The sequence below is a fragment of the Drosophila suzukii genome, chromosome 2L (genome assembly GCF_043229965.1).
Source record: "Drosophila suzukii chromosome 2L, CBGP_Dsuzu_IsoJpt1.0, whole genome shotgun sequence".
Lineage (NCBI taxonomy): Eukaryota > Metazoa > Arthropoda > Insecta > Diptera > Drosophilidae > Drosophila > Drosophila suzukii.
The window spans coordinates 8,110,366-8,136,433 of record NC_092080.1 but is presented as its reverse complement, the minus strand read 5'-3'; the positions used below and the strand labels follow the sequence as shown (position 1 = coordinate 8,136,433).

General features: G+C 39.3%; 7 protein-coding genes across 8 annotated transcripts; 2 read left to right on the top strand and 5 right to left on the bottom strand.

Moving 5' to 3' along the window:
- The first annotated feature begins 11,663 nt into the window (after window positions 1–11,663).
- On the top strand, window positions 11,664–13,961 carry LOC108007890 (secretion-regulating guanine nucleotide exchange factor). The gene is made up of 4 exons (XM_017071662.4): window positions 11,664–11,967; window positions 12,538–12,789; window positions 12,854–13,629; window positions 13,750–13,961. Exons 1-4 carry the CDS (start codon window positions 11,950–11,952, stop codon window positions 13,838–13,840), a joined length of 1,137 nt encoding a protein of 378 aa, XP_016927151.3. The 5' UTR covers window positions 11,664–11,949; the 3' UTR covers window positions 13,841–13,961.
- A 573-nt stretch (window positions 13,962–14,534) lies between these two features.
- Window positions 14,535–16,316, top strand: LOC108009507 (nuclear transcription factor Y subunit beta). Of its 2 annotated transcripts, none has more exons than XM_070995233.1 (4): window positions 14,535–14,780; window positions 14,831–14,931; window positions 14,997–15,361; window positions 15,622–16,316. In XM_070995233.1, exons 2-4 carry the CDS (start codon window positions 14,853–14,855, stop codon window positions 16,297–16,299), a joined length of 1,122 nt encoding a protein of 373 aa, XP_070851334.1. In that variant the 5' UTR covers window positions 14,535–14,780; window positions 14,831–14,852; the 3' UTR covers window positions 16,300–16,316. The 2 variants fall into 2 exon arrangements, with proteins under 2 accessions (XP_070851334.1, XP_016929411.3); XM_017073922.4 differs by having other exon boundaries at window positions 14,542–14,780; window positions 14,997–15,487.
- Window positions 16,317–16,373: 57 nt separating this feature from the next.
- On the bottom strand, window positions 16,374–17,824 carry LOC108009934 (lysosomal aspartic protease). Its single transcript, XM_017074679.4, has one exon. The coding sequence runs from the start codon at window positions 17,795–17,797 to the stop codon at window positions 16,616–16,618; it is 1,182 nt and encodes a 393-aa protein (XP_016930168.3). The 5' UTR covers window positions 17,798–17,824; the 3' UTR covers window positions 16,374–16,615.
- Window positions 17,825–17,983: 159 nt separating this feature from the next.
- LOC108010055 (lysosomal aspartic protease) lies at window positions 17,984–19,360 on the bottom strand. Its single transcript, XM_017074871.4, has one exon. It carries the CDS (start codon window positions 19,332–19,334, stop codon window positions 18,105–18,107), a length of 1,230 nt encoding a protein of 409 aa, XP_016930360.3. The 5' UTR covers window positions 19,335–19,360; the 3' UTR covers window positions 17,984–18,104.
- Window positions 19,361–19,654: 294 nt separating this feature from the next.
- Window positions 19,655–21,048, bottom strand: LOC108010761 (lysosomal aspartic protease). The gene has a single exon (XM_017075692.4). It carries the CDS (start codon window positions 20,962–20,964, stop codon window positions 19,747–19,749), a length of 1,218 nt encoding a protein of 405 aa, XP_016931181.3. The 5' UTR covers window positions 20,965–21,048; the 3' UTR covers window positions 19,655–19,746.
- Window positions 21,049–21,585: 537 nt separating this feature from the next.
- Window positions 21,586–22,970, bottom strand: LOC108011281 (lysosomal aspartic protease). The gene has a single exon (XM_017076391.4). The coding sequence runs from the start codon at window positions 22,952–22,954 to the stop codon at window positions 21,692–21,694; it is 1,263 nt and encodes a 420-aa protein (XP_016931880.3). The 5' UTR covers window positions 22,955–22,970; the 3' UTR covers window positions 21,586–21,691.
- Window positions 22,971–23,907: 937 nt separating this feature from the next.
- On the bottom strand, window positions 23,908–24,963 carry LOC108009920 (uncharacterized). Its single transcript, XM_017074690.3, has one exon. The coding sequence runs from the start codon at window positions 24,961–24,963 to the stop codon at window positions 23,908–23,910; it is 1,056 nt and encodes a 351-aa protein (XP_016930179.3).
- Between the last annotated feature and the right edge of the window lie 1,105 nt (window positions 24,964–26,068).

Below are 26,068 nucleotides of genomic sequence, written 5' to 3'. Positions count from 1 at the left end.
GGTACTTTACAGCGCTCAGTGCGATAATAACGATGTTGTGAGCCAAGGACATCTCCTATGCACTGAGATTAGTTCATATTCATTAGTTTAAAATATATAAAATATAATATATTAAAATATATTATAATTTAATGTATTATTATATGATTACTAAACTTAAGTTAAAAATTAATATATATTTATTTTTCTATTTCAAGTATTTTTTTAAAATTGGTATATTAATTATAATGTGTTTTTTGAGACATTGATTGACTGAGATTAGTTCATATTCTTTAGTTTAAAACATATTTTAATATTTATATTAATTATAATTTAATTTATTATTTTATTATTACTAAACTTAAGTTAAAAATTAATATATATTTATTTTTCTATTTCAAGTATTTTTTTAAAATTGGTACATTAATTATAATGTATTTTTTTGATTCCGATCATATTTTTTAGATCTCTTAATATAGATATTTGATACCGAGCAGTGTAATTGTCAAGTTGTGTGGATACCGAGGCTGCTCGATTTCGAAGCAGGGGGCAAGTTAATGCAGTTTTGGCCTCGTCCTTGTCCCGTTCTCTTCAAAACTATCCTGTCCTTTTGCTCCTTGATGACGACGATGATGATGCACTTGATATTTGCCGTATGAATGCGGCTTGGTGGATAGGGTGGTTGGGAAACGCAGAAATCTCTTTGCCATTTAAAGCAGATTAAGGCTTTGGCCCTTTGGTCCATATATATTTCGGACTCTTTGCGGGATTTGGAGCAGCTGGGTCCTGGTCCTGTGTTGGCCATTCAAGAGTCCTGGCTTTTGTTGTCGCTAGCTCCCCGACATTTACTGCACATTGTGTGTTTCGGGGCTGTCGTTTCGGCTTTTGTGGATTATTTCGCATTTACTGTGTGGCAAGTTCCTTCGCTCACCTCACCCGCCCACTTTGTCACCCACTTTCCGGCTGGCCTGACAGCTTCAGTTAATTTCTACCCATTTAAATGTTAAATATTTTGTGGGGATTTATTTAGAGCACTGCTGAAAATAAATTAATTTGAAAAACGGTGTATCTTTGTAACGAGCTACTATTAGTTTCACGATAAAAAATATAAAACTTTCTAAAATGATATATTAATATGGATACCTTTTGTTTAAGGAAACAAACAATCATTATAAGGAATATTATTTTCTCGTACAAAAATATAAAACTTCAATGTAATATGAAAATAAAAACCAACCTGTTTATTCTTTGAAATCAATCCCATCCCAACAATAAACTCCCATTTTTATATATTTATCTACATATGTACCCATATTTAAATCCTGTTTATGCTGATGGGTCAGCTAGCTAAAATCGTAAATATATTTCTATCCCACAGGAGTTCTTCTCAGTGCACTGAAGCTAGCTATATATTTGGCCCTCTGAACGAGTGGGTATGCGGCTCTCTGGCCACCTAAGCTCGTCAGGCATCCTCGACTCACCTGGATCCCCTTCACCTTTACCTTTGCTCGACCACGCCCCCACAGACGCCTCCGTCTCCGCCTCCCTAATGGACCTGCTGGCTGTCAGGCTGTTGTCATCATCGCCGCTAATCCCGCACTTGAGTGGCAAATGCCGAGCCTTCGTATGCACAGCGGCCCTGGGCGAGAACGATGATGATGTCCGGCTTAGGTAATGGCAATTTAATAAGCCCCTAAATGCTACTGTCGCCTCGGGCGCTGCGTTTTGCACTCAGCCATCGGCGATTAGGGATATTCCGTGTCAGCGGCGACGGGGTCACCAAAGGCATCGCATCGGGGTCACCAGGCGAGGACGAAGTTATTCGCTGAGCCGAGGGACTGGGTTTACTGCTTGGAGGTCACTTTGCCCATCGGTCACCAGCTGATCTGACTTATCGAAGCTATTAGTTGAGCACCTGTTTGCAGGTTATAATGTCATTACTTATTTATAAGCCCATATCAAGCAAGTTATTATAATCTTTTCAAAATATAGTAAGCAAGGAAGATTTTCTAATAATTAAATGGCTTTAAAAATTCTTCAAGATATATTGAAAAATTTAATAAAAACATTTTTTGCAAGAACCATGAAAAAATACAGTGAGCAAGATTTATTGGCTTACAGCTTAATATTATTAAATTAAAGCTAAAATTAAAATCTATTAAAGCAGAATTTTAGGCACGAGCGAAACAATGACAACTAAATCAGTATCTCAAATGCTTTGTTTATTTTATAGTAATTTGCCTTGTAGGTGAACAAAAATTGTTGGCAACCCCACTATATATCAGTCACTTTTCCTGTCCATCTGCCAGTTAACTTTTTGCCACTAACATTTTTTTGGGAGTCCCGCTTTGTCATCGGTCTCACCTGTTTCACAGGTATTTTTGTGAGCATATTTCACCTGGAGCATCTGCAGACCCGAAAACTTGACCGGCAGTGTCGGACTAAGGACAATTACAACACGCAGGACGCGTTTTGCATGCAGCAATAATACAGGAGTCTCCGCCCCGGACAAAAAAGGGCAATTCACAAAGTCGACAGGCGTAAAATTGACAAACGTTCTTGGGACAAAATGCATTCAACATATACCTAAACATGCCAGCAGAGCTGGCAAACAAAGCCAGGTCCATTTGGGAGGAATCCGGATTCTGGACGTCACAATGGAAGGGTGACAACGAGAGCAAGGAACAGGGACAGCAGCCATGATTGTTGCCCTACGCTGCTTGAGCCTGTTGACGATTGTTAGTGAGACATTGACTAAGTGTCCGGACGGAGGACAAGGTGATTGGGGAGCAGGGAGGAGCTGAAGGATCACGGAGGAGGAGCTGGGGCTCTGGCATCCAGATTGGACGGACAGCTTAATGACATTCAAAGTGTCGAGTGGACTACGACTGGCCAACAGAGGCAGGAATCGCACAGATTGCTTCACTGAGAGAAAAAAGATATTTAAAAAAATAATATAAAATAAATAAAAATATAATCTCACAGTGAACACTTCATTTATTAAAGCAACCAAGTTCTTTATCAAATATCTAAATCACCGTAAACATTAATAAAACATCAAACAGAAAATAAATTTCTTTATAAAAAAAGAATAGCCTCAATGAAAAACTATTCTTAAAATTCCCAAGTGCCCTTTTAGAAAACCAAGATTAAACAAAATGAGAATATTGCTATATATATATATATATATATACATATATGTATGTTTAAGTAGGATACTTGGTAAGTATGCCTCACCTATAAGATAAATAGAAAATAAATATATAAATTTCCCCATAAATTACCAAACAGTTTTCATTTGTTATAATACATAATAGATTTTTAATTATTGCTAATAAAAAAGTATTAAAACCTATTAAACGTAAAACAATTTTACTTTATGGCATAATCAATATTAAAATATATAAATAATTGTAATAAAAGTTTTATTTTTGACACTTGAAAAATTCATTCCAAATATTTCCTTTCAGTGTTCTCAAAGTATCGCCCACAGCCTCCCAACTTGCCCCATTGTACTCCTTCAGGCGGTGTCAGAGTGCATTCTTGTTGACTTACTGACACTTTGGACCCTGAGAGAAGATGGGACAAGCGACTGGATGCTCGGGAAATTAGTGCCACAAAAGGGTTGTCCAGAGGTCAGAGGTCGGAAAGGCAGGGAGTGCTCATTATTCAGCTCATTTGCATGCATTTCATTGCAGGACACACATTTGTCCACTCTTAGTGCACTTTACTTGTGTTTTTCCCATTTCCCTTCGTCATTTTTTGCGTACTTTTATTTCTCATTGTTGCAGGAAAATTCTTGTGGCTGAGATGCATTAGGATTTGTCCATCCGGATCGAGTTGATCAAATGTAGTCGTTACAGCTAAAGAATACCCCTTAACTGATATTAAAAACTAAGTTAGTTTTAATATCATTTTAAATCTTTTACTTCAGAACTAAGTCCTTTAAAATCCTTTGGCAAATGGCAGTTATTTACATCTTCCACTTAACTATTACACATCAAAGGCAGTGCTGGCCAAGTGTTAATTTCAATTATTTCCCCAATTATCCTTCTGTAAGCATTCGTTCCACGCCTTGCAGTACCAGTCTGTCCCAGTGTTTCGTAATCCCCTTAACAAATACCTGATACCCGAGTGATACAGAGTAAAACACATGCAGCAAACAAGCAGAGATTTAGCAGCTTGATCTCTGGTCACTGCAGCCCAGCTAGGACAATACCGAAAACACAAGGACATCTGGCAAGTTCTGGTCCTGGTCCTTCCGGCACGTCCTGCTCCTCCGCCTTTTGTGTTGTGGTCCATGTAATCGCATTTGGTCGGCTTCGGACCCAAAAGTCGGAGACGAATGCAATTTGCTAGCTGGAACTTGTTTAAATAGATTTGGCCCGGACAAAAAACAATGCAGATTCAAATGGAGATGAGCTCAGAGGATGTACTGGGGGTTCTGTCTGTCTTCAGGTTCAGGATTTTTCGGTGTGCGGACATAATTTTTAGCTCTCCTGTCACTCACTGGCTTTGTAATTAAATTGTCAATTGGAAGTCACGCATTGTTGAACACAAATTGAATTCATTTATATAAATGTGAATCCTTTGCATTGCCAGTGAAATTTTATTTTGACAATGTTGGCGAAATTGATGAGACTGATGTTTGAGTTTAAAAACAGTTTTATTTTTGTTTATTTTCCTATCAAGGAAAATAAATCTTTTTATAGAAACAGATTTTTAATGTATTTATTTAAATGTATTCCGCTGAATTTTCTGTTTGGCGAAATTAACGACATAGCACTTGACTTTAAAAATTCATTTTAATTCGTTAATTTTCTATAAGGAAATGAAGAGCTAAAAATACAAGCAGATTTTTAATCCTTCTTTTATTTTCAAAAAAAGATAACTGAATTTTAATTTCCGTATAATCGAGGTTAAGTTTAAGCGAAAGACATTACCAATAAAGAGCTCCCATATCGATTGAACCCGCCCTCATAAATCCGAAATGCTCATTAAGTTTCTTGCCAAGTTGGCAATTGAAACGATTTAAATTGCCAATTGAAATCCGCACTCAATCGAAGGACCCAAGTTCTCCTAATGAGCGTAGTCCGAGGTCCTGGACGGGAAACCCAGGCCGAACCTAATTGCATTTAAATTGCCACTCGTGTTATGTTAACAAATAATTAGTTGCCCACTGGGCACACGAAAGCGGACTGAGCTGGCCCAAAGGGGGCGTGGCCGAGAGGCCGGCGGTAATTTAGCCCAAGACAAGGACACAATGCACACATCCACATCCACATCCTAGAGATAGAGGTCCTGTCAGTTAGACAGACGGCGAACCGCAGGAGCGACGGCACCGCCTCATTTGCATAAACTGCGATGCGGCACTTGAGGCCAACTGCGGATTGAGGAATAGCAATGGTTGGAATTAAGATATACTATATATTCGGCGGTGTACGAGTATGTGCAGGATCCACAGCTTACAGGCATTCTAGGCATGGAATGTGAAAATCCATTAAAGTGATTGAAATAATTAAAGTGAAAGGATAGACTTATTTTACTACTCAATAGCATTTGCATGTGAATTAATTCGGACTCAAAAGGATTATTTGTTGAATGTTATAAATATTTATATGTTTTTGTAGCATTAAATTGTAAAGCCATTTTAATTTGCGGACTTATTTTTCAGTGGTTGCAGGAAAATCAAATCAAATTTTGAATATTTAATAAAATTGTTATTTAATTGTACTCGACAAAAAAATATTTTATTTTCGCTACAAATTTATATAAATATTTTAAGCACATTGAGTAACAAGTTACACTTAAGAATAGCAAACATGACTATCCCTAAAGTCAACAATATCTCAATGCCAAGCGTTGATGGCACAGTCACCCATAAAAAATGCATTCAAATTCAATGAAATGTGGCAATTTGCCATTCGAGTCAAAGTGGCTGTAATGCACACAAATTAATTATTAGCAACAAACAAAAACAATGGAAGCCTAGTAATCACATCATGCTCAACAGGAAGAAGTTGGAATAGGAAGCGGAAGTTACTCATGTATGTATAGTAGAATGTGTTAAAATCTCTAAAGATTAAATTGGTTTGGCAGCGACAGACTAGTTTCATGATGATGGTGATGATGATGATGGGGGAGCTTTTGGAGAAGGGGAATTCCCCGAAGGTGCAGGTCATCAATATCTTGTCAAGCGCAACAAGGCAAATTTTCACAGGCTCTTAGCAGTTTACAGTGGGGGTAATATAGGAAAATATTAGTTAAAGACCTTCATAAGGATTGTAGATTTATTTTTAAATTAATAAATCAACTACCAAATTATTTGAGAGTTGAAAAAATAATGGTTTTGTCATATAAACTTAATCAAGTGTTGAAGAGCAAGCAGTTATACTTACCAAGTTATGGGGTAGATAATAAGATTCAACAGTAAGTACATTTTTCTAAATTAATTATATTTTAAAATAATCTAATAAATTACCACTGTGCGGCGATAGTTCAATGAAGAATTTCCCCGATCCCGAGCCCCGTGAAAGACCCAGAGGCATGCACCGGAGCATGCGAAAATTTGGCTAATACGGAATGCAGGCTAAGAAATTCAAAGTGCATAGATTAAAGCGCAATGAAATCGGGCAAGGGCAATGGCAGAGCGCCTCGGCGGAAACTAAAGGGATGCCACCCACTCCACCCCCAATTTCCCAGCCCCCCTTTCACCCGGAAAACCCCATCTTTCACCTTTTGGAAAGAGGAAAGCAAACTTAATGCAATCAAGCTTAATGCATTGCAACGGCTGCCAGACGACGTCTTAGAGGGGAAAGTCGGGAAAACTGAGGCAAAGTGAATCCCTTGGGTATACCTGCGGTGAATTTTTAAGCAATTTACATAATAATTATCGAGCCAGCGTTGCCAGGGCTAAGGAAAACTGGGGGAAAACTGTGGGAAATCGGGGGAAAACCAAACCAAATAGGGCTTCCGCCTGCAATTATCGAACAAAACTTTGGGCCCAACAGGAAACTGAGCTTTGTCTGTGGCTTTGGCCTAGCCATAAATTGAAATTAAATATTCAATAACTAAGGGACCAAGCTCAAAAACTTATATCATGATTGGAAAGCTTAGAGAATAATTCACAATTATTTTATTTCAATGGAAATAATTCAGAAAATTTCTTGTATATATAAAATTAAAGAACCAAAATTTTGTGGTAATAAAAATCTCGTAAATAGCATATTAATAATAACTTCTCTCTCAATATTTATAGCACAAGTGTTTCTAGTTTATTTCCATTTTCCAAAAGTTCTCACCCCCAAATAAATTTCATGCGAAAATATCCCCCATTTGATATATGGCTAAGAAGTGCCAACTTAGTGCTAGAAATTCGACAGAAGCGTAAAGCAGTAAAACTTTAAGTCAATCAGGGAAAACAATTTTTGAAAAGTGTTCGCAACAAATCCGAGCGCAACGAAGGATTTTGAAAAATATTTGACATTTACATTGTGAGCAGCGCGGGAAAAAGGACACTGATTGTGGGGGAAAAGCGGGGAAAACTCGGTAGAGGAAAAGCGGGAGGACGTTGAGCGCTTGTTTAACTTAAATTGCTTTGCTCTGGCGTTGGAGAGATGGCGAAACAAAAGCCAACAACTGCAACTTTGCTCAATGCGCTTCCGTTTCCGCTACCCAGAATCCTTCGATCCCCTCCTGCACCGCCGCCTCTGTTTTTCCCCCGTTTTCCAACTCGTCGGGAAAACTCCTTGGCACAGCCAAAGTTTGGCATTGTTGTCTTTGGCTGTTGCTTGTGGCAATCACTTTCATTCGTTTTCCCCCAGAAAAACCGCCAAACACTTCCGCTCATCCCCCCTCATCATCCCCGTCCCCTTTCCTTTGGCCATGTCTTTGTGGCAAAGTTTAAGTATAAAATTTAGTTTCTTTTGGCTTCGGAAAATGCATTTTCCAGCGTCAGCTTGATTTACCCCATGGAATTGCATACGTTTTTTGATTGAGCAATTAGGGCAACACCGAGGTGCTCGGTTGGTTTGGCGGTGTTTCTGCTTCGCTCTGCGGTTCTGATTGCTTTTCAAATTTCATTTAAAGTGTCAGCCACACCAGAAACTATTCCATTTTCATAATTTGACAGCCATTGCGGGACAGTTTTGGCTTTGTATTTCGATTATGTCAGTTGAGGAGTTTTAGGTGGGGTTGTGGTGCCAATGGAGTGGGTTTCCTGTCCAAATGTCCTGCTCAATGGGAAAACAGCACACGGACCACAGCCATGATTAGTGGTCGTCATGACTCCTGTCCTGCTGGTATTCGAAATCCGTTTCGGTCGGAAAATATAGAATTGCGAAACATTTTTGGACATTGACGGGGAGGTGGCATAGATTGGAATTTTCTGTTGGGACACCGATTTTGTGTGCCAGTGCAAACATTTATTTTAAGCGTTTCTGCCACCTGTGGGTTCTTTAATAATACCATTTGTATCGACATATATCTTTAGAAATTCCTCAAATGCAGAAAAGAATGCAGCTGCAAATTTGGTACACGGACTTTTAATAAACAAATAATTTAAAAAAATATATAGAATCGATTTTTACTAAACTTTCTAAATGATGTTTTCTATCTTTGTTAAAAAAAACTAGGCAAAATATTTTATAAAAGAAATTTGAATATAGTTAAAAAGATTTTATTCAACTAAGGTCCTTTCATATTAAAGATATCAACGCACAATATTAAACAACCGCTTTTATTTAAGATGCATTAAAAATATACAAATAAGATAAGCAACCCAGATAGGTTAATTTAAAAAACCATGGCCAACCGATGACATTTAAAGCCAAACGCTTAATTGCAAGTGCCAATCGGCAGTTTCCCCGATCAGCAGGACTTGTTCCTCCGATTCCCGCACCCCCCTCCCCCGGCCACAACAATTTTACCACTTTGGCTTATCACACGTTGGCGTTGTCCTTGTCCTCCTGCCAATGTCCTAGCCACAGGGGTGAAAAGAGAAAATAAAGCGTAAGCGAAAAACAAACAAAATGCAACTTGCAATGAAAATGAAACCACAAAAGGGGCGGGCGACTGAGAGGGGTGCAAGAAAAAAAACGTAAGCCATTTACTCGTTAACTGTTAATTCAGGGGAAAGCTAAAAAAAGATACAGTGAAAGTTAGAAAATGTATCTTTAAGTTTTATTTTAAATATTAAAATTATAAAAAATTAAATATTTACGAAAAATATGAGTCTTAATTTTCCCGTATAAAGTTTAGTGTAAAAATGCAAAACAATGAAAATTCAACGTAAAAAGAATTAAATATAATAATTGCAGTGTGAAGAAAATATAAATAATTTTTAAAATTCCGACACAAACATTTCTCAGAACAAATCTGACCAGAACAAAAACTTTAAGCGCTCACTGTACCCGCAAAGTTGGTAATTCCAAGTTGGAATAATAGAAAAGGGGCTGCAAAACGTGCCGGAGAGCGGCTAATAACAAAGCGCCAGTGCCGACACAACACATTTGCGCATCAAATTAGATTTAATTTCGAAAACAGCAAAAAAAGTGTCTTTTTTTAGCACGACAAACAAAAGGAGCAACAAAATTTGTTTTTAGCCAAAAGGACAACTCAACACACACGAAGCCAAGTCAACACGCAGGAGCAACAAAAACCGAGAAAAATGTGACAACCAACAGACAAAAAGTCGTAAAGATGCCAAAAACATACAGGAAATGGAGTCACGTGTCCTTTACGTTTAAATTACTCCGCTGGGAGCCAACACACTCACATATGCACACACATGCACGCGCGAATGCAAGTAAAGCCTTATAAAAACGGGCTTCGAAATACACTTATCCGTACAAAGATCCTGCACGTGGTTCTTGAATGACAAAAAGATAATATTAATGACAGCACGATATTTGAATTCGAATCTTTGGCGGGCTTTAATTTAACAGTGGTGCATAACTTCAGGCTCTAGATACTTAGCAACACTGGCACTGTTATTTTACAGTACATCAATAACTCTTATCTGTTACAAAATTACCGCCAAAAATTAACTATTTTGAAAATGTTGGTAGTTTTGTTTTATGCTAAAAATATGGCTTCTTTGTGATAATAATCAACGAGCCTACTTATGGTAAAAGTAATTTTTCTTCTAAGTCTAAACTTCAATTTTATTGTCTTGCTTTTTTCAATTCACTTAAGTTTACTGCAAACTTGTTCAGCATTTTAGAGACTATTAATTAAAAAAAGCATACTTTGTATTACCTCAAATTAATAAGAGTTCATTTTTCAAATTTAATAGCTTTATGGGGATTTCCTGTCATATATTTGCAAGCTGACCACAGCGAAACGGAAAGCACTCGTATAAAGCCGTCATATTCGCGCCACGAAATGGGCATAACAATTCATACTGGACTCACAAAAAAGTAGGTATAAAGTTAAACCAGCTTAACGACTTATGAATGCCCTAGAATTTCAATTTCATATTTTACCTATATATCCCCTTTCAACTTGGGCAATTACAGTTCAACCTTCCCTTGAATTTCCCTATTCAAATTCAATGGTGGACAGGTTAATTCGCGCTGTGGTTTTAATTGACAGCCATTGCAATTCGAAAGAGATTTCCATTGCCTCTGGGCACCTTCGATTGCATGTGGAGCTGCCGTCTTTTCTTGCATGGATTTTCTTCGTTTGCGGGTATCAGGTGAAAATCATCAGTATTCATTTCTAGCGTTTAGGGGTGACCAGAACCCTTTGCCGTTTGAATGTATGGCTCATTTTTGAATTGCAAATGCGGACCCACAGTGCATTTTTCACTTGGGAAGGAGGTGGAGGTCCTGCCCACATTGCATGCTAGTCGCACATTGCAGCTTTGTAATGTCCTGCTGTTAGCGCCAGTTGCCCATTTGTGTACCTCGGCTTTCAAGCGCTGTGATTTTGGTGTAATTAAAAACCAGTTCACCTGTAAGCTTATGACTTTGCATGTGGTTTTTGGTAATTCCTAACACCTTTTATGAAAAATTTCATACTGGAATTGTCAAGCTTAAATCGAAATATAATTATTTTATCTTAAATTAATTAAAAAGTCCCGTATTTGCATACTTTTCCAGTAGTTCCTTTTTATCAAATATTAGTAAGATTCAATCTAAATGCTTGTTATCGGTTAAATAAAATAATGAATTTTTTTGAGTTTTAAATTAGTGTGTAACATTTTGTGTATACATATATCTAGGAGATCCCAACTTCGTTTCTTTAATTTTTCCTTAAGCTAATTTCCGTTTTTCTCTTGACCAAACTCACATTGTGGCTAACTAGGGTGGTTTTCTTGGGCCCAGCTCGACAATTAAAACTTAATTAAAATTGCATGCACCTTAACCTTCGCCCTGAACTTTTATTGCTTTTAATTAGAATATATTTATATGCGCTTGACACGATTTTCACGCCCATCCGGTGGGATTATATAATCGTTATGAACATAACCAAATGAGACATTAAATGGCAGCAAAGTGTTATTAGTTTGGTTCTTAGAGGTCGCTTTGATTTTCATTTCCATTAAATTATTACTTAATAAATAAATTATTTTATCATCTCTTGTTTAAATTTTCTGATGGCGGTAAATTAACATTTGACTGTTACCTAGCAGAGCCATGTTAACCAGTCAGCTGTGCGCGAAAGTCTGGCAACTCTCCTCATTTGCATTGTTTACATTTGTGCATGCGACGCTAAAAACTAATTGAAACGCGAATATAAAAGTAATTCCAGCTGCAGAGCCAAGCCTTAGTTTTTCATGAGCTGCCAACGGCAGAAGTACATTTCTGGAGGCCCAAGGAGCGCCACTGGAGGCCATCGAGGAGTCAAAATCACGGGTTTGCAGGCGCATTCTTGGCGTGACTGCGGCGCATTAAATCACCGGGAAAAACGCGGCGACGAACCACAACCGGAAGTTCAGCGTGAAAGGAGCAACTGGTGGTCAACGAAATGGAGGTGTACGCCTGGGTAGGAACACACTACATCCTTTTTAAAGAAAGTAAAAGGAACTTCGGGAACCGAAGACGGGACCAAGTATATTTAACTGAAAACTATAAAGTGGTTCGTTTTCCTAATAACTCTATCGAAGGTGTCTCTTCCAATCAAAATCGGCGGGAAATTAATAGAAAATATAAAATATTATAATATAATTCTTTATAATAATCGTATAAATATTATTAATTCATTAACTATTCTTCAAATAGGGATGTTTTCATTTTAAAAAGTTCTTCAGACAGCAAACAGCCAAATATCCAAAATATGTAAAACTTGTATAGATTTCTTCAAGATATAGGAAAGAAAGTAGTTTCTGTATTGCAAAAGGTGTCCTTTTAATTGAAAAAAAACTCCAGGGTAGAGCATTTACACTGCATTTTATAGATCTCCCCACCTTGCATCGTAAACTTTGGCCTAAACTTATATTGCCCTCTGCAAGGGTAAGCCAAAAAATAGAGACATCGCCACAGGGCATTTGCATTGCAAATTAATGAGTGATTTCCTTCGCTTGGGTTTGCGCCCTTTTTTTCCGCCATGTCTTAGGGTGCCAATTCTCACGGTCAGCTCGGCCTTGGCTTTGAATCCGAATTGTGCATGACACCGCAACGGGTGACCAGGTGCTCCTTCGCCGCCCCCCAGGTTCGATTCATTCGTGGAGGTGGTGGCCACGTCCTCATCCTCGACACAAATGGAAGGGTTCATGCCTGCGGATGGAACAACCGCGGACAACTGGGACTCGACTCCACAGAGGAGTGCCACAACGAGTTCAAGATGATTCCCACCGAGTTCTTTGGGGTAAGCGAGAAAAACGTTTAATCTTCCTTAGGAATCTGCAACTCAAAGATATTCTTTTTTCCAGGAAGTCCCTGTGGAAACCATCAGTTGTGGCTGGGACATTTCGGGTGCCATCACGCTTACCAAAAGGCTCTATGTTTGGGGCTCGAATGCCTTCCAGCAGCTGGGGATTTGCCAGCGTGGATTTATTGCCGTGAGAAGACCCATGCCAGTGAAGCTTCCACGGGAAGAACCCGCCCAGAGGATCAGCTTTGGACTACGACACTGTGCCGTCCTCACGCAGGACAACAAGATCTATGTTTTCGGACGACTAAGGATCATGGATCCACCGCCCATTGAACTGGACATCACGGCCACCTGCCTGCACCGCTGCAATACGGTGAAGATACAGGTTCACAATCCTAACGAACTGCGGATAGTTTCCATTTCGAGTGGTCAGAACCATATGCTGCTGAAGTGCGTGGACCTAAGCGAATCAGGCGGTGGCAGCACCAAGAGAATCCTGACTTTGGGAGACAATAAGTTCGGTCAGTCCAATGCCTTTCAATTTGAGGAAGACGTGCGACAATTGGCAGTGGGTTGGACCCACAATGCAGCTGTCCTAAAGAACGACGAGATCCTCGTGTGGGGTCGCAATTGCTATGGTCAACTGGGAATCGGTTCGTTCAGCGAGCAGCAGGCTATACCCACACCACTTCGCCTGAAGCTTCCAGAGGATCAGAGCACGGCTAGAATTCATATGGGCGCAGAGCACGGACTTTTGAGGAGTACGGGCGGTCAGGTTTACACCTGGGGATGGAACGAGCACGGAAATTGCGGCAACAACAGTACGGAAAATTTGTAAGAATTTAGTTCTTAAATCGATATAAGTTTAAATTCATCTTTGTGGAAATATGTTTCAATTTAATTGTGTAAATTTTTATAAAATTTGTAATTCAAATGTTTGTACTGTCTTTGCAGATGCACACCGACCCTTTTAGAACTGCCACCAGTTAAACTGTGCGGAGCTGGAGCTGGATTTTGTTATGCGATTACAGAACCTGTAAACTGACTTTTATATGCTATACCTTGCGCTGTCGCATTTTTGAAACTTAAGCTTAGGGGCCATTATGTAGTATTTGTGTACAGCTTTGTTAATCCTTTTTAAATAAAGAAATTACTGTTGATAATAACATCTATTCGCCAATTTTTGTGACAATAATTCAAATTATAATTAATTATGTTTGACAAATACGTCAGAATATTATATTTATTGCGCTAAACCTCATGTTTTAGTTTTTCAGTGACAATAAGGATTGTTATTCCCAACAACACCATACGTCAAACAACTTTTTAAATGTTTATGTGGGTACATTGTTTGGCGGGTAAATAAAAGGAGAGTTTTGCCGTAAAACGGTCACACTGATCAACTTTTTGACAGTTGCGCCTGCGCTGTTTCCGGAAGTTTAGTCCGTGCGAATTACTTATTTTATTTTTTGTGTGAAGATCTTTTACCGATTTTAAAAACGATTTATTTGTGTATATCAAATATCGCCAAAGGTTGGTGAAGAGTTCAAATTAGTTTTGAGAAATTTTCAATTTAGAGTTTTACAAAAGTGCAACAATATAAAATAAAAAGTCTGCACTACAAAAACATACATACATATGTACATATGTATTTATGAAAAAAGTGTAACCAAAGTGTAGTTACCTAAACATTTTCAAGACGACATCCAATGCTGCCCATCAACCTTATGTCAGAAACTTTTTCGCCGACCATGCTGTTTTTTTCTCGCGATTTCCAGGAATCTGACATGTGTTTAGCTGCACACTACACCAAATAAATTAATTGTTTACGCGGTACGCGGTAATCCAAGCTCGAATTAATTCTGTTTATAAACAAACGAATATTGAAGTGCGAATTGTTTGGGTTTGTATTCAGTAACCGCCCTACCGGCTTGAGGTTTTTATTCGATTTTCATTCAGTGAGCTGCGAGATACAGCAGGCAAAGGTAGAAAATTTTCAGTTTTGGGTATTTTACTAACAGATACAAATTTATAGTGTTTCCATTGAAAATCTCACGATGTCCGAGAATACCACTAACAAAGGCCAATTTGTATTTGATGAACTGGAAGACAGGGAAGCTGAGGCTGCTGCTCAAGGTATTGTTCTAGAACATTTCAAGGTCACGCATGCATTTTTTAATCAGTATGTGTGTACTTTTTAGCCAATATATCGAGTCAACTGGCCAAGAAAATCTGGGCCGTAACGCCCAATGATGTTAGCTTGGGGGTCGTGGAACCCGTTGAGCCACCTGTGCCCAACTTTGAAACTTCATCTGGAACGGGATCAGTTTCCGGATCAGGATCAGGATCCGTTTCGGGAATGGGATCTGTAAAAAAGTCACCGGCTAACGATAATGCCAGCATCTACATAACTGAGGTGGAGCGGGCTCTTTACGGAGATACCACCGGTTATCCGGAATATGGCACTCATAATTTCTTCAGGGCCGCCGAAACCTATTCGCTCTTGGGGGAGAACTTCCTTGACTTTCCCAAGGACGCGGACTGCTTGGCGGGCCTGGGATCGATGGTGAGTCAAGCTTGGATTGCACCACCGGGATATGAACGATCCAACAGGTCGGTGCCCCTATATGAAAGACGACAAGCTGCGGAACAAGAACGTGCCACCTCGAACTCGGGCTCCAACTTTTCGGGGGTAAGATATGTTCAAACAGCCGCGATTATAAGCTGTGTTTTAAGGGGTTACGTGCGTTTCCTTCTTTTTAGTTTTAACAATTTATTTTGATATTTGATTGACTTTTTGATGAGCTGACATATTTTATATTTTAGGGTGGTGGCTATCAGCAACAACAAAGGCAGCCACCTCAGCAGCAGCAGCAACAACAACATCGCCCTTTTGGCGTCGACAATAATAACAACAATCGCAGCTCGGTAAACAATTTCAACGAGATACCATTTCCGCAGTTTTACCAACAGATGCGTCATCAACAACCTCCACAACCGCAACTAAACCCACCGCACAATCAGCATCATAATCAGCACTTGCCGCAAAAAACGATGCAGCAGCAGGGTGGACTGCCACAGCAGCAACAGCAATATCATCAGCAGCAGCAACAGCAGCAGCACCAACATCGTCCTGGAGCAACACCAAGTGTTGGCGATTTGGCAGGATTGGCCCATTCCAATCCCAATGATATTGCCTTGCTCTACCAGCAACTAATGGCTCGCAATTTGCGCTCAAATCAGCAGCACCACCAGCAACATCCGCAACAATCTTCGCAGCAGAATGCAAATAATGCTGCAGCCGCTGCAGCTATGCTCTACAAGAATCTGGAGCTTCAGCAGCAGGTGCAACTGCGACAGTTGCAGCAACAGTTGCAGCAGCAGCAGCAACTGCAACAGCCTCGTTTGCCACGCGGCATTTTCGGGGGCAATGGTTGTCAGTCGGGCGGAGGAAGAGCCACTCCACCCACCGGAAAGGAACCCTCAGCAGGAGGTCACAAATAAGATCCATTAATATGTTCATCAAATCAAAGGTCAGACTTTAGCGTTCCCCATTTTATTGATCCAGCTTGAACCAGTTAACTTTTTAACATCACTTTTTTTTAATAAACTTTTAACTTGATTTATCTGTACATCTCACTCTACTTATAAAATTATTAACAAATTTGTTAACAAAATTAAAGTCCAACCTTTGATCACTTAAAAATGTAGATGCAATAACACATTTGCTCCATTTATATATTTTTCTAATTAAATTCATTTACACAAAAGGTTTTGGTTTTTATAATAGAATAACATTTTAAACTTTTAACAATTTCAATTAAACAGCTGGTGCTATGCCCAGTCTTTTCCTAGCCCAATCGAACTCCACATAGTTCTCTCTCAGGAAGACATCGCCTATAATCCAGTGGTCCAGACCCCGCATGTCCATGAAGCCGGAGAAGCAAAAGTCCTGATACACAATCACATAGGTCTGTGGCTTTACGTAGAATTCCTTATTAGCGATGCTAAACACAATTATTGGAAGTTGGGGAATTGTGGCACAGTCCACAATATACAGGTCATATGTGTCATTATGCTCGGCTCCAATAGCCTTATTCAGATAGAGGACGTCCATGACAGGACCAACGATCAGTGAGGTTCCCGTATCCATAATGGCCTTACAACCAGATTCGCAACGTCTCGAGTTTTTGCCATGGACCTCAATGAAATCCATTTTAAAGGTCCAGTACTTGGCCTCCGTTACATTTGTGTAGGTCAAAGGACCGTAATATAAACTCGAGTTTGATCCACCGAGAATCATTGAACCACCGTCGCTAGAACCACTCTTCATATGGAACGAAAATATGGGCTGTTCCACCAATTTTTGGTCAATCATTTGCTGGAAAACTGGTACGGAATTGGTCATTGAAAGTTCTTGAAAAGCAAACCCTGCGATTCCATCGAAAACGGAGCAGGAGTCGGAAATGTTGACCAAACCAATGCCTTGATTCTGGATTTTTAAGTCCCCGAAGGCAACCTCGTCCGAAGCCACAATGCCCTTCACAGATCCCGATCCATAGGTGATGCTGAATGGGATATTATTTGTACGAAAGGTCTTCGACTTGGATTCCTTGAAGAACTTGCTGCCGCACTTTTTAATGCAAAACCTGCAATGGGAACTGGGTACCCAAAGGTCCGAAGATCCTGTGTCGAACTGCATGGTAAAGGGTTGTTCACCAGCCAAAATAACACCGAAAAAGTTGGTGTCATAGGAGTTAATCAACGGTTCTGATAGCACTACACCTTTACTCGGATCACTAGTTATATTCACGGCATTCACTGTACGAAGTGGTGTGTACCCGTACTTTCTTCTCAGGGCATTACGGAATTGCAGATGAAAATGAGAATGGGGAGCTTTGTGGTGTCGATGGGAGCGCCTCTGCAGTCGAAACCTGTGAACTTTCCTACCATCCACAAACACGACCAGGCAGAAAAATAGGATAATCACACGTAAGTTCATATTGGCTCACTGGTTCGTTTCCAAGTCAGTTCACGGGTTTTTATAGTTTTTGCCATGTGGAATTTATCTGTTTCGTATTTATTTAAATTCACACGTAAAGTGGGTTAAAGCATGGGACTTGAACTGGGATATGTGATTTATAGAGAAAACTGATTGAAACGTAAATTAAATTAAAATGGGTGCAGCTTAAGTTTTTCAAAAGGGGGGATATTTATTAATGCAATAAAAAATGTTTTCTTATAAAAATATTATTGTTAATACATGCTTGAGTAGATAGATATAAAAATTATGAGCAAAAAAATTAAATTTAATGTACTGCTGGTGCGAGTGCGATAAGCTTGTAGACAATGTCATAGACCGTATAGTAGACTCCCAAGAAGATTTCGCCCAGAATCAACAAAGTGTTGCCTTTCATGCTGCTGAAACCTGAAACACAAGTGTCTCCATATCGCAGCACATAATCGGAGGACTTCAAGCGGAATTCACGGCGGGCAATGGTGAAGATTATATCCGGAAGTTCGCTGATCCTTGAGCAATTTACTAAGAAGACATTTGTGTTATCCTTTGGGTTAAGAACACCCAATATTTGATTGATAGTACTCAGGACATTCTCGGGCACAACAATTAGGGAAGTGCCTACATCAAGTATAGCCTCGCAATTCTCACAGAAATTAAAGTCATTCACTTTGGCGCTGGGCATGGTGAATTGCCAGTAGCCTGCAGTTGAAACAGGCACATAGGTCAAACACCCACTGTATAGACCCGAATCAATGCCTCCCAAAATCAGCTCCCCACCACTTACAGAACTTGTGCCATTTCTATTTAGGTAAATGGAAAACACAGGCTTTTTTATCAGACCTTGAGTCCATAAATTGTAGAAAGGCGGTGTAATACCATTGATGGATATGCTGGAAAAACCCAAGCCGAATATTCCAACGAACTTTGACTTCAGAAATGCGGTTTCGGGGACATCGGTGATCTCGGAAAAAACTTGATTTTCTATGGAATATCCAGCTATGTTTACCGTTTCCTGGGATTCAAAACCATAGAGTGCAATATTTCCTCCATTAGAATCGGCTCCATATTCAATAGTGAATGCTTTATTAATAGCCTTATAAGTTGTAGAAGCACTTGAATTGTACTTAACTTGATTCGCACAGGGCTTAACCGTGTCTGGGCACTTACTTGAAAGCACCCAGAGATTCGCCGAACCCGTATCGATGAGCACTTTAAGATGCTGTGGAGGACTTCCAATTTTTATAGTGGTATAATACTCCGTGTTATAAAGGTTTTCTAGTTTGGCGAGCTTTGATCCGGAATCCCTTGTATGCGATTTCGAAGAAGTTTCATTGTCAACGTTTAGTTTGTGCTTTATAGACAGGGTCTTAAGTTCGTTCATGACATTTTCTTCGATTGGTTCAGGATTCTTGTGCAATCCAATTTTAAGACGTTTTCGGGCATCCACTTTGAAGTCGAAGAGCGTTAAGACTGTTAGCCAAAACAGCAGTAACTTAAAATTGTTCCACTTGACCTTCATGATCCCAGACTTCAATTGCCAATTGAGGCCTATTTGGTCACGTATTTATAGGTCTGCAGCTTGACTTGGTTTGGTTCTCTGAGATAATTTATGTTCTGCAGCTGAGGTCAATCGCTTCACACAATATAGTCAAGAATTTCACACGCGATAATATAGAGCATGCTTCAAACCCAACATTTTTGGAGAATGTGTCCAATCGCGAATTATGCGTAAAGAAAATATATTTACAGTGGGGCGAAATGGTTCAGTAACTCAAAAATGTGTAAAGCTTGTTCAGGGAATTAATTAATTATTAATATTAAAATGAAAAAGCAAATTAATTGCATGTTATTAAGCATTTATTAATATTTTTTTGTGTTTTTATAACCATTGTAAAACTAGATAATAATCATTTCGTTCGTTTGTTCAATATTTAAGCCAGATTGGCGAAACCCACGCGGTTCTGTCCAAAATCGAACTCGGAGTAGTATTGACCAAGGAAGACATCGCCCAGAATCCAGAAATCGGTTCCGATATAGGTGAAAGTGGACATGCAGGAGGTGTAGTTGCCCTCCGTGTAGGTTTGGATATAAACCGAGGGGGGCAGATCGAAGTTGGTGCCGCCAATGTTGAAGGTCAGCACAGGCAGGGAGTCCACAGTGGAGCAGGGCACATAGTAGTCTCCCTCGATGAAAACAGCGCCGATCAGGGTGTTCATCTGTATATAGGCAGCCGGGGGACAGGCAATCAGAGAGGTACCAGTATCGGCAATTGCCTGGGAGCCATTGGAAACCACGGTTCCGTTCCACGTGATGTTGTTCACGCTGAATTGCCAGTAGCCCTCCTGGGTAATAGGAGTGTAGGTCATCTCACCATCGATGAGACTCTGGTCGGTTCCACCCAGGGCCAGCTGGCCACCCTCCTCGGCGGTACCATTCCTGGCCAGATAGAAACCAAAGACTGGCTCATCAATGAGACCTTGTTCGTAGAGATTGTAGAAAGGGGGAACCACATTATCCTCGGCGATTTGCTGGTAACCCATGCCCAGAATGCCATCGAAGACCACATCGGTGAAGCTGTCTCCCGGCTGCGAGACTGCCTCTCCAAAGGTCTGATTCGCTATGGCTAGACCATTGATGGTCACTGTATCTATGGCCAGATAGCCGGTGACACTACCAGTTCCATATTGGATCGAGAAGTTCTGGCCACTGGACACAAAAGTGGAGGAGGCACTGGCATTGTACTGGTTGTGCTGCTGACAGGCGACATCGGTGGCCAGGCACTGGGCCGATGGGATCCAAAGATTGGCGGAACCCGTATCGAAGACCACATTGAAGTACTGTGGTGGAGTACCAATGCTGATTTCACCATAGTAATACATGTTCATCGAGTTTCCGAGCTCCTCGTTGGTATAATCATCAGTGTTCTCACTGGGATAGTCATATCCGTAGTCGGGCTGCACATAAACCGGAACTCCATCCTCGTAGATGATGATATCGTCCGTCTGATGGTACTTGTGCTTCAGGGCCTGAATCGCCTGTTTGCGACTCTGACGGGTGTTCTTGTGATCCTGATTCTTGTGGATCTTGATCCGCTGGATTTCAGCACTGACCAAGGCCAGGATGGTCAACAGAACCAGCCACTTAAACATTTTGATTTTATTACTTTATTTTTTAAACTTTCCCAAGATATACTGCTGCTGCCCTTTTTATTGTCTGGGGCTTGACTGAAGAACAAATCGATCGGCTACTGCTATTTATATGGTCGGTGATAAGTCCAAAATTGATCACCAATCGATAAAGCGCACTGGACGAAGATATCAAATTTGATCGATAGTCCTTATCGATCTTGGCCTTTGTTTACACGGGTTGGTGCCGTGTATGAAATGAGAACCGAAGCAATTAAATTCAGCCGTTGGGATTTTAGATAAACTTCCCAGTAAATCAGCGAACATTCGTTGAAAAAGTCTCGAAAGTAATTGCACATTTTGGGCGCCAAAGATAAGAAACTCAAGTTTGTTGTATACAAATTGTTTGCCGTGGAAAAATTTGTTTTGATAATTCTATTTTTTATTTTTTTTGAAAAGGTGATTGGTTAAATGATATGCGAAATTACCATTTATCATTTGTTATTTCTTTCTAAGTAGTTACCATAATAATATTATTGTTTTTATTTTTTCCACAACCACTTTATTTTCCTAACTTTACAAATCGCCTTAAAACTATTTTTAAATATTTCATATAAAAATCGACTATATTTTGAATGCTGCCGATAAATGCATGCCCACCACCTAATAATAATATTTTCAACACAAGAAAAAATACCTTCATAAAAAATTCTTATGAACTAGAAACTGAAGGTCTTTCAAAGATAATTGCTTACACCTTGGGAGCTATGCCGATGAGTTTCAGGCCAAAATCGAAAAGTATATAGAAGGCCCCGAAGAACACATCGCCGAACACCCAGATCTCATTCAAATCCTCGCCATCATCGTTGGTTTTGGTTTGATCTGCACTGCAGTCAGAGAGACTCGAAAAACCAGATACGCAAGTTCCAGTGTAGTTCAGAATATAGTCGGACGGTGTCAAAGTAAAGTCTTTCCATCCAATATTGAAAACGATATTTGGCAGACTTGAGACCTTACTGCAGTCAATTATATGGGCTCCATTTTTTAAATCAGTTTTTTTAAGGCCCAATTTCTGGTTTATGATTTTAAGAGCCTTGCATGGAACAATTATCAAAGAAGTTCCAACATCGAAGATGGCCTGACAGTTGGAACAGAGTTTTTTACCACCTATCTTAACTTGGCCCACGGTGATCTGCCAAAAGGCCACTTTGGAAAGTGGTACATACGTCAGACATCCTCTATAAAGTGTGGGATCCGATCCTCCAAGCAGCAAAACACCACCATTACTCGCATCCGAAGCATTTCGGTTGACAAAGAAGGAAAAAATGGGTTCATCGATGAGTCCTTGATCCACAATATTTTCCAGGGGGGTCGTCACACCATCAAGCGCTATCTCTGGAAGTCCCAATCCAAGGATACCATCGAAATTCGAGCGTTTACACAAGCTCTGAGGCGCTGTATTGATTTCAGCAAAGGTCTGATTCTTAACAGCCAAGTCGCCTAATGTAAAGGTATCCGTGGAAAGAATTCCCGTCAGAACGTCCTGCGATGCGAACTGTATCTGAAAGGCAGTTCCATTGCCCTGATATGTAAGCGATTCACTAGAGTTGTAACCATTATGTAGCGAACAGGATGCTTTTACGAATTTCGAAGAATAAACCAAAAGATTTGCTGAGGCCGTGTCTAGTAGGAGGGTGACCTTCTGAGTTTTGGGGGTACCAAAATCAGCTGTTACATAGTACTCTGTATTATGAGAATTAATCAAGTTGTCTTTTGTCCCAGATGTTTCGGATACAGATAGCGAGGTCAAAGTTGTATCTGTGACTGGGTCTAGTTTTTCCTTAAGTCTCAACTTTTGGTTTTCAAAACTCCTCAGAATTTTGGTGTGATTCTTTTCCCTGTGCAGATTCAACTGCACCGACTTTCTCCATCTATTCGATTCCGCCATACTCTTGGTGAGGCACAAAATCAGCACTAAGCTTAGTGCCAGTCTGAGTTTTTGTAACGACTGCATCGTTCGTTGCCGTCACTTTGACCCAAGATCGAGAAATGGTCACGTATTTATAGAAGACCTGGGAGAAAATTCCATTATAATCAGTGAAAATTGAGGTATTTTTGGTTTATTGCTTTCGTTTTAGGATAAGTTTGCCACGTGGATGGCAATTGGTTTGTTGGTTTTCGTGGTTTTAATCATTTATATTTATTCTGTTTATTTTTTATTCGTTTTTTAAACAAATTATTTAATTTAAGGATTGTAAGACATTTCAAAATCCCACAAATTTTACCAATTTTCACAATTTTTGTATACCTCTGCATATAATTAAATTTTGTTCAGAAGCTTCTAACGTAGTTAAGGAAACGTATCCAACCGCCAAAAATATACGCATACGAATTTAAAAAACTGCCCCAATCGAACGCCTGCATCCTAAAGCTTTCACAGGAATGATTGGATACAATTTGCAAAACTAAGTGGTTTTTTAAAGATGTTTTATAAAATCTGAAAGGGTATTTATTCTTCGGTTTGCCAAATATTGCTTCCGTTTTCGTTTAAAATCTGTTTCCGTCCGTTTAAAACCGGAGAGTGGCGCCACCTGAGCAGGCGACTAAAGAAGCAATGGTTTTATACACGCATGTGTATGTAGATGTATAAATATTAGTTCCAAAATCTACCAAATGGAGGGCGCTCCAGAGCGCCTATTATTAATTTTATTATAATTGATTTACATTAAACACGTAATAACCCAGCAGCTTCAATTTTTAAACACAAAAAAAATATATTAAAAAATGTCATGATTTGTGACTCAAATATTAAAAATAGAGAGATATGTAAAATAGTTTTGTTTGTAACTTTTTTAATTATGCCAATTAATGTTTTTAATTTAAATGTCTACAATTAAGAATCTTGTAAAAAAAGTTTAAAAATAATTAAAAGCTAATAATTAATTAAGATTTTCTAGTTATTGTTTTCTAAATTTCACTTTCAAATTGGCAAATGAAATAATGTTCCTCCTCGCAGGGGAGATCGTTCATTGATCTCCGAAGATATGCGATGGACGAGATATTAATGCAATCCTCGTTATTTCTGAAGTTGTCAGGTTGTTTCTCTTGCCAGCGCAAAAATGTGGCTTTTTTACCGGAGGCATCTGATACGTATACGCCCTCGTTATCCCTATCGTTAATGCCCAGCCAGTAGTGTTCTGGTTTGATTAGATTTTTATCGAGTTCATCGAGTTCCTCTTTGTTTTTAATGGCGGCTAAATAGCCGCCCATTTCACGACAAGAGTTCTTAGCCTTGAACCAATTTTGCTTAACTTTTGTCTCGATATAGAAGTACCGAGTGCCAATCTTTACAAAATGCGCCATACTGGTAAGAGCTATTTGCATAATTTCCACACTATTTTCCATCTTATCCAGTGCCCCCTTGAAATCCTGTGGAATGTTCCTTTTTATTTGTAGTGAAGATGTATGTTGACCAGTAGTTATGTTTTCTATAACTCGTTGTAGGTTTTCTATCTTTGTTTCCATATCGGCTTGCAGTCTAACTAGCCTTCTCAGTGGCTTTACGAGGTCCTGTGAAATTTTGTTACCAATTTCCTGCAAGGCTTCCTGGGGGTTTCCCATTTTTCTTCCAATCACAGATATCTGCCTTTTTCTATCATTGAATTGTGCTGCTGATTGATCTAGAATTGACTGCTGGATATTTCTGTTTTGATCCTCAATCCTACTAAGTCTCGCAACGAAGTCCTCTGAAACGGTTTTATTTAAAGTCTCCTGTAAGAATGACTGCTGGGTTGCCAACTGTTTCTCCAATCCCGTCAGCTTGCCTTCGATCAAGTCCAATTGCGGCAGGGTTTTCCTCAGGACATCAGGTCCAAGCTGATTACCGACATGATCTTCCGATGGTGATGTATCAGTCAACCTTCTGTGCTTGCGCTTCTGGTCAGCATTTATTGATTTTGCCTCGGATACGTTCAGATTCCAGGCAATGAATGCCATCAAAATGTAAGTCTTTATTTTGACCATTCTAAACGAGACAACCACTATTGGCGAAAGTTAAAAATAAACTGAATATAAAATTAGAAAAGTTCTGTCTTTTATAAGCCCTGCGACACTGATTAAAACAACAATTCCACGAGGCGAGATGAATAGCTAATTCCACAATATCGGGGTGACACACCGAAACCTATCCGGACTAAAGTTGGTTGAAATGTATATAACATCAATATAAATTTCTCTAAAATTTCGCCAGAGAGATTTCTGCGTCACCTCCAGTTACTTAAAAAATGTAATGACGACATAACATTTATAAATTTTATGTGAATGTACTAATTGGGTTTTTCCAAAATGTTTCATGTCGCTAAAAATTAATTTGTATTAACGATGAGTCCTCAAACAAATAATGATTTAGTTTTTAGTGACAAATATTTTAAAATAATTTTTTTGTTTTCGATGCTACTAATTTATTTTGAATGCCAATTGCCTAATTTAGCTTTTTTGCGGGCGAAAAATCTGAAGTTCTCCACCGTATACAAAACACCAGCTTACTTACCCAAAATCATGTAAAATAAATGTAGACATAAATTCCTTAAATAGCTAAAAACTATTTTAAAAAAATGACAAAGTTCAAAGCACTTAGATATTTATATTTATAGTAACTGAAATCATGGTAAAACACAATAAACCGTTCGAAGAAATTTTTAACAGATGCACATTCATTATACAAATCCCACTCTAAAATTTCATCCGTAAAATCAATAGCTAAAACAAAAACTTTTCCAACCAAATAAGTGTATATCCCATCGTTGACTTTTCAGTTGACCCAAGCCCAAAGAAAGCTGGCAGTCAAATCCTTTTTCCCTTCGCCGATAATGAATGCAAACGAAAGTGATTGCAAAAGTTTCTCAAGGCGCCCGACCAACCGAACCACGCCTCATTTACCCACCGAAAATAAGCCAAGTTTTATTTGCTAATTGCAGTAAAAGTGTAGCCAAAGTAGGGGGCCAGCCCACAAGTCCGCAACTCGAGAAAAACTTCGATTCCAAGTGGAATTCCTTTCAATATCCCCCACTATTTTACGTAAAAACAGCCTTTGGCGTTGGCAACGTTTACAAAAAATCTGTAGAAAACA

What these genes read in the sequence shown, in the direction of transcription:
- LOC108009934 (XM_017074679.4), bottom strand. Translation starts at nt 17,797, where the DNA reads ATGAACTTACGTGTGATTATCCTATTTTTCTGCCTGGTCGTGTTTGTG.
- LOC108007890 (XM_017071662.4), top strand. An exon ending in TTCCCACCGAGTTCTTTGGG is followed by an intron (nt 12,790 to 12,853) that starts GTAAGCGAGAAA and finishes TCTTTTTTCCAG; the next exon opens with GAAGTCCCTGTGGAAACCAT. An exon ending in AACAACAGTACGGAAAATTT is followed by an intron (nt 13,630 to 13,749) that starts GTAAGAATTTAG and finishes CTGTCTTTGCAG; the next exon opens with ATGCACACCGACCCTTTTAG.
- LOC108010761 (XM_017075692.4), bottom strand. Translation starts at nt 20,964, where the DNA reads ATGTTTAAGTGGCTGGTTCTGTTGACCATCCTGGCCTTGGTCAGTGCT.
- LOC108010055 (XM_017074871.4), bottom strand. Translation starts at nt 19,334, where the DNA reads ATGAAGGTCAAGTGGAACAATTTTAAGTTACTGCTGTTTTGGCTAACA.
- LOC108011281 (XM_017076391.4), bottom strand. Translation starts at nt 22,954, where the DNA reads ATGCAGTCGTTACAAAAACTCAGACTGGCACTAAGCTTAGTGCTGATT.
- LOC108009920 (XM_017074690.3), bottom strand. Translation starts at nt 24,963, where the DNA reads ATGGTCAAAATAAAGACTTACATTTTGATGGCATTCATTGCCTGGAAT.
- LOC108009507 (XM_017073922.4), top strand. Translation starts at nt 14,853, where the DNA reads ATGTCCGAGAATACCACTAACAAAGGCCAATTTGTATTTGATGAACTG. An exon ending in AGCTGAGGCTGCTGCTCAAG is followed by an intron (nt 14,932 to 14,996) that starts GTATTGTTCTAG and finishes TGTACTTTTTAG; the next exon opens with CCAATATATCGAGTCAACTG. An exon ending in CGGGCTCCAACTTTTCGGGG is followed by an intron (nt 15,488 to 15,621) that starts GTAAGATATGTT and finishes TTTATATTTTAG; the next exon opens with GGTGGTGGCTATCAGCAACA.